Source organism: Terrapene carolina, unplaced genomic scaffold, assembly GCF_002925995.2.
Source record: "Terrapene carolina triunguis isolate 2854851 unplaced genomic scaffold, T_m_triunguis-2.0 Scaffold714, whole genome shotgun sequence".
Lineage (NCBI taxonomy): Eukaryota > Metazoa > Chordata > Testudines > Emydidae > Terrapene > Terrapene triunguis.
The window spans coordinates 1,368,431-1,379,243 of NW_020665065.1; the positions used below are offsets into that span (position 1 = coordinate 1,368,431).

General features: G+C 53.1%; 1 protein-coding gene across 1 annotated transcript; it reads right to left on the reverse strand.

Annotated features, from left to right (window-relative positions):
• Nucleotides 1-1,564: 1,564 nt before the first annotated feature.
• Nucleotides 1,565-8,595, reverse strand: TAS1R1 (taste 1 receptor member 1). Its single transcript, XM_024207909.2, has 6 exons — nucleotides 8,390-8,595; nucleotides 7,001-7,307; nucleotides 5,673-6,467; nucleotides 4,736-4,948; nucleotides 4,023-4,143; nucleotides 1,565-2,487 (listed from the first exon to the last, which is right to left on the reverse strand). Exons 1-6 carry the CDS (start codon nucleotides 8,578-8,580, stop codon nucleotides 1,565-1,567), a joined length of 2,550 nt encoding a protein of 849 aa, XP_024063677.2. The 5' UTR covers nucleotides 8,581-8,595.
• Nucleotides 8,596-10,813: the final 2,218 nt, after the last annotated feature.

A 10,813-nucleotide genomic window follows, 5' to 3' on the forward strand; every position in this document is an offset into this window, starting at 1 on the left:
ATTATCTGACAAAAATACTTAATGTCGGAACTTTGTGGGGAAGGCGAGAGGGAGGGGCTGAGGGCACAGTGAGATGGCTTCAGATGCAGGGGGAGAAGAGCATGAGGACTGGATCAGAGTGCCCACTATGTAAGTTCCCTCTGCTTAGTGTTCCATATGGCCGTGGGAGTGAATGAGCCTGTGCGTGGGTCCTGGTGCTGAGAAGCAGCAGCATGTTCCCAGCCCCGCTCTCTGCCCACATCAGCACCCGAGAGAAAAGGGGCGTTTTTATCCTAGGCTGGCCAGGGTGCTCAGCCTCTCCCTTTCCACCTTGAGCTGACAAAGCCAATGGTCTGAGCCTCCCAGGAAGCTGTTCTCACGTCTCTTGGGTAACCAGCCTGAGAGACCATCAGGCCACTCGGTTCCATGGGCATGAGCAAATCATCAAGAGCCTCCTGTTCCGAGGTGCTGGGCTCATGGGGATCCCATTCCCCACCCAGCCCCACTCACTAAGCGTTCCATCCATTTAGTAGGGAGAAAAGAGAAGCCCAGATCTGTCTCTTGGGGATAGGTGTTTAATAGCCAGGACACAGTACTGTAGAATGACTTGCGCCATCTGGTTTTGTGCCTCTTTTCCATTCCATTCCCCATATCCTACAGCAGTCTGGTCTTGGAGGATGTGGCCCCCCTGGGACCTGCTGCTGTCTCCAGGTCTGTGATCTGCAACTTAGGCTGGAACTGGGCGGGTGGCATGCAGCGCTGCCATCTTACGGCTATGAGGATGCCATGCAGGGGATAGCAGTGGGAGTCAGTGCTCCTGAAATGCTGGAGCCGTATAGCCAGGCTCAGGATGTGCACTAGCTCATGGAGCCAGTCCTGTGCTGCTACGAAGTGCAGCCCTGGAGTTGGCGGCAGGACCGGTGTGGATGGGGCTCTGGGAAGCACTGTCCCTTGGAGGGCTGGAGGTGGGGGGAGCCGCGAAAGGGGAGAGCAAAGTGTTACTGCCCTGGGCTGATCTCGCTGCTCTGCCCCTAAATTCCCTCCCCCCACAGGCTGTGGGGTCACCACCTCCGTGGCCTGCACAGGCCCCTGCACACAGCTCTGTCACAGGGCCGCCCTTCCACTCGCAGGGAAGACGAAGAGCATGGCAGCTGAGTTGTCCCTCACCCACAGGCTGGCTGGGAGTGAGGCAAGGCCCCGGGCCCAGGTTCTAACTGAAACGTGGGAGCTCCTGTCTATCCTGTTCTTGCTGCCACCTCCCACAGCACTGGCCCCATGTGGCCAGCGTGCTCCCATGTGCCCCCTGCAGGGCATGTTGCTCATTACCCCCCCCATTCCCACACGGCTACTCTCACCTCACAGCCCAGCAGGTAGTCACAGGCCTGAGCTCATCTCTCTCCACCCCTCTGCGCCCCCCATCTCATCCCCAGCTCCCGTTAGAGCCCCCCTGCAGCTCCCTGCACACATCTCTCACACCCTCTTCCCCCATATTGGGAGGCTGAGAGCACAGAGATCAATAGCTGTGAGGGACCTCCCACCCACCCCATATAAACCCCAAGGTGTCCCTGCTCCCCCGCCCGTGGGCTCAGTCCGAGCTCCTCTTCGTGGTGTAACTCTGGATAGACATCTGGAAGTGCTCAGTGGTGTTGAGCTCTGCTCGGAAGAGGATGATGTAGCCTTTGGGGAGAAAGTAGCCTCCAAAGATCCCGGAGAGGGTGGTCAGGTTGGACAGCACGGTGATGGCCACCATGTACTTGCCCTGGTAGAAGAAATAGGTGGTGAGAAAGCAGATGAAGCAGACAAAGTTGATAAGCAGGCTGCAGGTGATGCACTTGGCCTCGTTGTAGTTCTCAGGCAGGTCCTTCCCCATGTAGCTGATGACAAAGCAGCAGATACTGAGCAATGTGTTGTAGAGTAGTACCCAAACAGCGTTATCTTCCGAGCACTGGAAGATGATCAGTGTCGCAAACGTCTTGTAGTCCTTCCTGGGCACTGAGGGACTGGTGCTGAGCGAGACCAGGCACATCACCACCTGGCCGGCTGTGCAGGCTCCGATGAACAGGTTTGGTCCATTGTGGCTCATCCAGGCTCTATAGAAGGCAGGCCACTTAGAAGCCAGTTTGAAGATGCAGATGATCTGGAAGGCGTGGGTTGCAATGCACGAGAGGCAAATGGTGAAGCTGATGGAGAAGACGGGCAGCTTCAGCAGGCACGTGTGCCAGGTGGGCTCCCCAAAGTAGCAGTAGAGGCTGCAGCAGGCACAGATCAGAGCGCCCAGCATGAGGAAGCACATTCTCCCGCCTGCCGACTTGACCACTGGCGTGGTGAGGTTCTGGGCAAAGAGGGCAGCTGTCCCTGCCAGCAGCAGCAGCAGCAGGGTGATGCCAGTCAGCAGGGCCCAGGAGACGGGGTCAGCCCAGGACAGGAATTCGGTGGTCCGATTGAAGCAGATTTCACTCCCCACTGGGGCCCACTGATCTGTCCCACAGGGCTGGCAATTGTAGAGGTCTGCAGAGGAAGGGAATGGAGGAGCTGAGATGCTGCTCACACACCACGCTGGTTATGGTAATAATGATCTGCCTTCTTATAGCACCTCATGCCTGAAAGGATCCCAGAACACTGAACAAGCTGCGTACAAGGATCACCCACCACTGGGATGCAGCTGCCTCTGGGGTGGAGCACAGATGCTGGGGATAACAACCCAGCCCTTATGTAAAGTGCCTTAGGGTCTTTAATGACCTGGGATCAACGTGCACCATCTCCAAACAAGGTTCAGTGAGACAGTATAAAAGGTGACAAACCCAAAGGCCTCAGCCCTAGAGTGAGTGGGTGCAATTCTGGTGACGTTAATGGTCCTCTGAGACCACTAGGGTGTCTGTGGCAGGATATGGAAAGGAATTGGAGAGCTCTGGTCTACAGAGTGGCCTCCCTCAGCATAGCTCCCCCGAGCTTAGTCAGGGGCAGTAGCTGCTGTTGGCTTACCTGGGTGAACTAAGGCTTTCAGACCACCTGGAGTCCTGGTAGGGGTAAAGTACACAGCTCATGCAGCCAGTCTGGGTGGGGGAACATGTGATGAGGGCTCCAGCAGATGAAACAGCCCCACAGAGGCTGGCATGTCTGCAGCAGCTGCTCTCTCCTCCAACTGCAGGTTGGATGCTGAGGTGTTCACCCGGCCAGGACACTGAGTAACTTACCCCTGAAGCTCTCCACTGTTGGCAGTTGCCCAAAGCTCATGCTCTAGTGGGACATGGAGTCTGCTGGCGTCTACTGAGCGAGAGTAAAGGGGTCGAAGACATTCTCTTGCCATAGGTTTGTATTTGTGGCTGGCACAGTGGGGATCAGCTAATCCTGCAGTCAGCCCTGGGCACCACCTGGCCCTCAGCATCCAACCATTTTCATATCACTTCCAGCACCATCGACTTGCCACTAACCAAATTCCGCCCTGATATTTATTGCCACCTGGTGCTGTTCATTCTTTCTGGGTTTGTCTGTTTGTCTGCCTGCCTCGCCAACGGGACAAAGACAACAGTGGGCAGGATCTTCCTCCCAGGGCAGGCAGCAGCTGTCACACCTGCTTCCCCCACCCAAAGCTCACAGTGAGAGGAGTCAGGCAGCTTCAGCTCACCTGTTCATCTGATTCCCAGCAACCCATCTGAAACCACAGCTTCCCAGCACCAGCCAGGAGTGCACTGGAGCCAGCACTCTGTGCTGGGGGGGAGACCCGGTATTTACATACCCACAGCACTGCAGCCCTTCTGAGAGCTATACAAATGGAGAAGTCAGAGAGCAAGCTGCACTGGGCCATTTGCATCTCAAACGCTAGTCACCAGGCCCCGCAAGAGGAGGGAAAAGGGAATGGGAGGAGGAGAAGAGGAAACTGCTGCAGCCAGGATGGAGGAGAAGGAGAAAGTAAGGAGCATAGAGAAGCGCTGGAGTAAGCGTGTACAAGAGGAGCGTGGAGCCAGGTGCATAGGATAGGAACACAGGAATGGCAGGACAAGATTAACCAGCTTGGCCTGGCTGTGACCCCTATGACTACTGACCACTGCTGTTCAGGAAGGTTCCTGTGGGGCAGGCCACGCAGTTAAAGCAGCATTGGTGAAGCCCCACCTGCATCCTCTTCTCTCCTTTTACGCAGACCTTTGAACAAGTTGACACAGGTACCTAGATGAAAGCACAGCAAGGGTCAGGCCTGCCAAGAGCAAGCCCCCATCACAGCTAGGGCCAGCTAGGAAACAGCACAGGCTGAGCAAAGCTGAGTTCCTGGGACTGGCGCAGGCTGCTCACCACAGGGCTGTTCCGTATATTTCCAGGCACCTTAATGTCCAGGAAAGGGGTCAGGACTGCGGGTGGGAGCAGAGGCAGGGCAGCGTGCAGGGGCAGCACAAGGCCATGCCTGGGGTGATTCTTCCTGAGAGAGATTTTTCTGAAAATTAAGATGCAAGCAGGAGCCTGTCAACTCTCTGTTCCCCATACCACCAGCCCCGATTGTTACAGAGCCTACACCCTGAGATGCTGAGTGCTCCAGCTTCACCCTGCTATGGGAAAGACCCGTGGAGATGCAGCTGACCTGACTATGACCAGAAAATGTGACTCAGCGCAGGAGAAAGAGTGGTGAGGCGGGCCCCTCCCGGCCTGGAGGAGTCTGCTCCCCCAAGCCCTGGGACACAAAGCTACGAAAATCCCTGTTTGGTGCTACTGCCCTACCCTCCTGAGGCCACTCCTTTCCCAGCATGCAGCTCAGATGCTGTGGTACCTGATTATCCTTTGTATGCCACAGGAGTCCAGCCTGGCCAATGTTCAGTCTGTCTGGGTTTTGGAGGTAAGACCCAAATACATCAAAAGACCAGGTCTGGCCAGTCCACTTCCACATGACAAGGTCGTAGCCTGTCAGGGGATCCCCATTGGCATCAAAATGCACCTGGCTCTTCTGCAGAGTGAAGTTCACCTGCTTGATTTTTTCCAGGAGCTGGAAAACAAAAAGGCCACAGACAGAAAAGACCCAAGATTCCCACATGCAGCTTCAGCTGCTTGGGCAAAGACCCCAGTCAGGGATAGATTAGAGCCTTAACAGGGTGGGAGGGTCCATGTCTTTGCTGCTCTCCTCTTTCTCATGAATTCCCCCACCACCCGGAGGCAGAGCGGTGCTGTTATGCCCATGTTACAGATGGAGAACTGAGGCACAGAGACTAGTGGTATATTTTTCAAAAATGCCTAAGTGTCATTGGCTTTCAAGAGATGGAGCGTCTAAGTCACTTAGGGGCTTTTGAAAATTTTACCGTAAATGGCATCCCAAGGGCACACGGAGTCTATAGGGAAGCAGGGTATTGAACCCAGGTGTCCGAGGCCCCCAGCTACCATCCATCCTCTCTTCTGATTAGAGATGGTCTCTCCAGAGCAGGGTAAGGCCCATTGGCAGGGCAGTGCTGGCCTGTTCTGGGACTCAATTCACCAGCCTTGAAACCTTATTGGTGCTTTGACGGCATGCAGCTTGCAGGTAGAGCTTGGAGCTGGTGGGCACCTGCTCATCCTGCTAGATACTTATACTTCTGCTCCTTTCTACTTCCAGCCCCCTGCTCTGACTATAGCATAGTCACACCTGCCCTGAGCTCTGGGCTGCCCCCATGCAGCTTCACACAAGGAGACTCTCGCTCCTGTACGAGAGGGGGGGCCTTTCCCCATGACCCACTCACCTGCCAGGGATAGACTTTGTCCTTGCTGCACGCTCCCGAGCAGCAACCCAGCAAGTGGTGCAGGCCGTGGGCCACAGCAAACACCGCCGAATACACGTTAAAGGAGGTCCAAATGTCAAACGTCTGGGGCGCTGAAGTGAGCGAGTGGCACCTTGTGCAGATCTGATTGCAGCCTTGGCTGGTGCTCTCATTGCTGCTGGTCCCGCCACCCCTCCCGTCAGCACCCAAATCAGGGGCACACGTGGCTACTTTACTTTTCTCTGAACTCGCATGGGCAGATTCAAATTCCTCCAATCCTGGAAGCTTTGCCTGCTTGACTGACAACCCAATCACGGTGCCGATTCTGTGGATGCCGGGGATGCTCCAGACTTCCGAGGCTAGAGACCATGCCTCAGTGCCCAGCCACACCTTCTCCGTCACATTCTCCTGAACCACCATGTCAAACAAGTCTTTAGCACTGTCCACATTGGAGAAGACGACGGTGACATTGACCCCGGTCCCCACAAGGACTCTAACCATCTCCTTCAGCTCTGGGCTGCTGGCGCCCCCCTTCGTGGGGATGATTCCTTGGTAGGCGGCACAGATGTCATGCTTAGCCACCACCTCTTGCAGGGTCTTTATCCCGTTCTTGCCATAGGCATCATCACTGCCCACCATCGCAATCCAGTTCCACCCGAACTCCTGCAGCAGCAGCACCACAGCCTCGACCTGCAGCCTGTCGCTGGGGATGGTGCGCAGGAACGAGGGGTAGGCACGCTTCAGGCTCAGCATCTCGTTGGAGGCTTCGTAACTAATCTGCAAAAGGGAATGAGGGAAAGGATGTGTCTCCAGCTGGGAAACTGCGCAGAGAGGATGGGCACTGGTACCGCGTGGAGGTCAGTGCTGAGCAGTGATTACCCGAGGAGGAGGGGGGCAATTGGCATCGAGCAGTGATACCGGCAGGAGGAACCAGCATCAGCCGTGACTCTTGTGGGCGTGAGGGGACTGGTATTTGGAGGGCACATGGATGTGGTGGCTGCAGCAACACACATTGAAAAAACAACCAAGTAAGCAGCATGGCTGCATGTCGTTCTCAGCGCTAGGAATGAGCCTAACCTCTGCTGGAGTCACACCGAGACTGAGTCCCACGTGCCACAAAGGACCATAGGGGTCACATCACCTGCTCGGAGCACTGATCCTTCAGCCACCTCCACCCCAAACCACAAGCCCACTCCCTGCCCTTCTTCTGATTAATCAGTATTACCCCAATCAGCTCCTGGGTTTGACCCTGCCACAGACCGTACTGCTTACAATATATCTGGCATTGCTCCAGACAAGCTACTGATTACCTCTGGCATAAGGAGGATGCTCAGGATAGCTGCGGTGGTGAGGGTAAATTGGCTGCTGTCTGGCCCTATCAAAGCCACAGCCTTGGGCTGGTAGTGTGTGAAGTTGCTGAGCACTTCCACGTGGTGCTGCCTGCTCTGGGCAAGGATACTCAGCGTTGCGTACATGTTGGCAGATTCTGAGCATGTGTTGTAGATCTCGTAGCCCAAAGTGACATTGGGGAGGAGGCTGCTGGAGTTGTTTATCTTCTCGATGGCGAATCTCATGGCTTGGAACAGGTGGTAGCCATGGCTGTTTACAGAGGCCGCGCTGCAGAAATACAGGTGTTATTGCACAGGCAAGAGAGAGATGTGAAGGCTTCACTGAATCTTGGAGATGCACCCTGGGCAACACCTGGCATAACAACAATGTGGTCCAACAGCCAGGCAGCCTGGAGTTCTAACGCTGACACACTGGGTGACCTGAGACAAATCACTTCACCTGTCTGTGCCTCCTCTGCTACGTGTACTATGGTTCATGGGGGATTCATGAGGAGACCAGCAGCACAAATATCTTTCTTTTTGTATGGTTACACTGAGGTTGCCGCTATTTATTGTTGCACAACACACATCAGATCTTACCTATTAGTTCAAATCCCCATTGCCCCTCTCCTAATCAGCAACCCCTTATGCACTATCCTATGGGGCAGATTCACTGCCCTGCTCTGCTCCCTTTCTCCTGCTCAGGTGGCACAAGAGGAGGAGAAACCACCTGCATCTTCCCAGATCTCTGATGGCACAGAGTGGATCTTGGCTGTAGCAGAGATTTTCTTCAGTAATGGCCGCAGTCACACCAGCTAAGCTGTGATATTTTGGATTATTGTCATTTTATTAATGAGAGGTGAGCCCTGCATGCCCCAACTCCCAGCCCACCATGCGTCGTCTCTGTTGCAGCTTCCTGTCTATTTGCCGTGGGTCTTTTTGTCCCATATCTGCTTTCCTACTTCTTGTTCCACCTCTTTTTCCTGCTTGTTTCCCCTCCTGTTTCTATTCCTGCTAAATATGATTTCCTTCTTTGTGTCTGTCTAATCTAGGCTAACAGCGTTTCTAAAGCTCTGGTCACTGTATTATTATTGTTATTGTTTGTATTGGGTTGCAGGAGCCCCACTGTACTAGCTGCTATACAAACACAGAATGGACCCTGCTCCAACACTTTAAAATCTAAGGATAAGATGAGAGGCACCAGGTGGATCTAGCAGACAGACCGCGAGCACAAGGAAGCAGTGAGATAATACTGGATAGCATGGTAAGCAGTGATTACAGCCTACCCCCTGCTTGGCCACACTGACTGTAGTATCTAGGTACTGATACATAGTATTTGTTGCAGCCCCAAGCCCTACCCTTCTCACTTACTTGTCACATATGTCAACTTCTGGTCTAGATTTCACTGTTGTTGAGTAGCTATGCAGTCGGAAAAATCCTGCAATCGTGTAATCCCCGTCCATGCTGAATTCAGAAGAAGGCTCCGTGTTCTGGCATATGAAAGCCCAATAACAAGGAGCCAAGAGATACAAATATAAAATGAATGGAGGAGAAAGCATCATGCTGTTGGTACAGAGCTCTCTGGAGAAGGGGCTGGGAAGCATACAATGGACACTTACTGCCTCTCAGACAATGCTAGACTCTCAGACCCTGAAGTACCTTGGACTATTTACATAGACAGCCTATGCAAATTCCACAGATACAACATGTACCCAGGAACTAGGACTTCACACTTTCCCAGGAAGGGAGGAAGTTTTGCTTTGAGGTAAAAATAACAAACCAACCAGGGATTTATCTATTGTGATATTCTGCAGGTGAGCCCAGGCCCTGTGGTCAGTGGAAATGGCATGAATTAACTAGGTCATGATCTTCATGGAGGATACTCTCTCTAGGGTGGTTCTCTCCCACCTCCCTCTCACTTTAAACCGAACAGTTATTTTATATGTACATGCGTCTGACAAAGTGGGTATTCACCCACGAAAGCTTATGCTCCAACACATCTGTTAGACTTAAAGGTGCCACAGGACACTCTGTTAGTTATTTTATAGTTTCATTCAACAAGGGTCACAGGTGTTGGAGTGTTTTAGGAAGTAGAGTGGGCTGTGTGGGGCTTTTGTTATGGGCATTTAGAAGTGTTTTGATATAACTACTATATATGTTGCACTATGTTCTACATGTAATAGGGAGGGAGAAGAGAAGACAGCCAGTGTGTGATGTACATCAGAATCTCTGCTAATAAACTACTTCTTCAGCGAGGCTCACAAAGGTAATAAAAGATAAATTACCATCATAAGTGTGTCCTCCTCTATATGGTATGTGTATACTCTAGATGAGAGATTCTCAAATTGTGGTCCGCAAGCTCCATTCAGGTGGCCCGCGGATAGTTCCCTCTAAGGTGCGCGCCTGGGCAGCCGCACACAAGAAAATGAAGGGCCACCCACCTAATTAGTGGAATCCCGCAGGCATGGCTCCACTAATTAGGTGCCTGGACCCTGGAGAAGACGCACATGTAAGGTGAGGTAGTGGCCTTGGGGGAAATAGGGGTAGGTGGGAGAGGGGGTGGGGGAATTTGGGACATGCAGGGTTGGGGCAGCCAGAGAAAGAGGCAACTTTCCCCAGCTCCAGGGCTTCAGCTGCCGGGGAGAGACGGCCCTCCTTCCCAACCTCAGCTCTGTGGCTGTTATGACAGGGGAAAGACCCCCCTCCTTTCAAGCCCCAACTCAGGGCTGCTGCGGTGGGGGAGAGAGGGCACATCCATCGCATTAGAAAGGTAAGACTACATACTGATATTAAAATATGAGTTGTGTGCTTTTATTTGTAGAACACAAAAAGTTAATAATTAAGTTTTTTTATGTAGCACTTTTATCCAAAGCGCTTTACCATAGTTAGCTAACAGTACAAACAACATTTGGAAAGATCATTAAGTAGTCCGCCAACACCTTCAGCAATTTTCAAGTGGTCCGCGGGAAAAAAAGTTTGAGAATCACTGCTCTAGACTGTAAACTTTCTGGGTAAGGGGCCACATTCACTGCCAGCACTTGACAAACAAGTAGTGCTGGTCATTGACCATAAGCTTTAGGGTTTGTGACAGGGCTAACAGATGCTTGTGGAGGAGTTCCCCTTTTGGGATGGACTTTGAGGAAGAGCAGATAAGGGGGAGTGCAGGCTGAGGAGGGGAAAGCGTGCAGCTGGGCCTTTTTTTTTTTCTTGGTTCCTACAACATACAAGACACATCAGTACAGACCGTCCCTGTGCTGGAGACGTTGTGCACTAATGAGCAGGCGCAGGGAAGAGCCCAGAGAGCTCTTCATGTCATAGTGGTGTCCTCCCCTCGCTCTAGGTTTGAGCAGTGGTTCTGTCTCTGGTCCATGGACTACGTCTAAGAGGTCCGTGAAAGATTTAGACTGAAAACTTCCTGACCAGAATTCAAGAATAGATACAGCCAATAGATTTCCAAAGGTGTCCGCACCTCCATTTGAAATTTGTTAAGGGTGCGCTAACGAACAAAGGTTGAGACCCACGGGTGTAGAGCAGGATGGAGTGGAGTTCAGTATGACCGGCACTAGGCCTCGCCTTGCTGGGCCCAGCCTTGACCTTTCCCCTAGTATAGCCGCAAGAGAACATCTTGTGGCTCCATTTAGTTGGGTCAAGGAGTAGCCTAGGCACAAACACAAGCCTCGTGCCACAGGCCAGGGAAGGGGTCTATGGGGTCTGGGAGGTGTGTGTGGGCACCGTGTCACGGACCCCAAGGAGGGGGAGGGGGGGTGTGGGCACCGTGTCACGGACCCCGCGGGG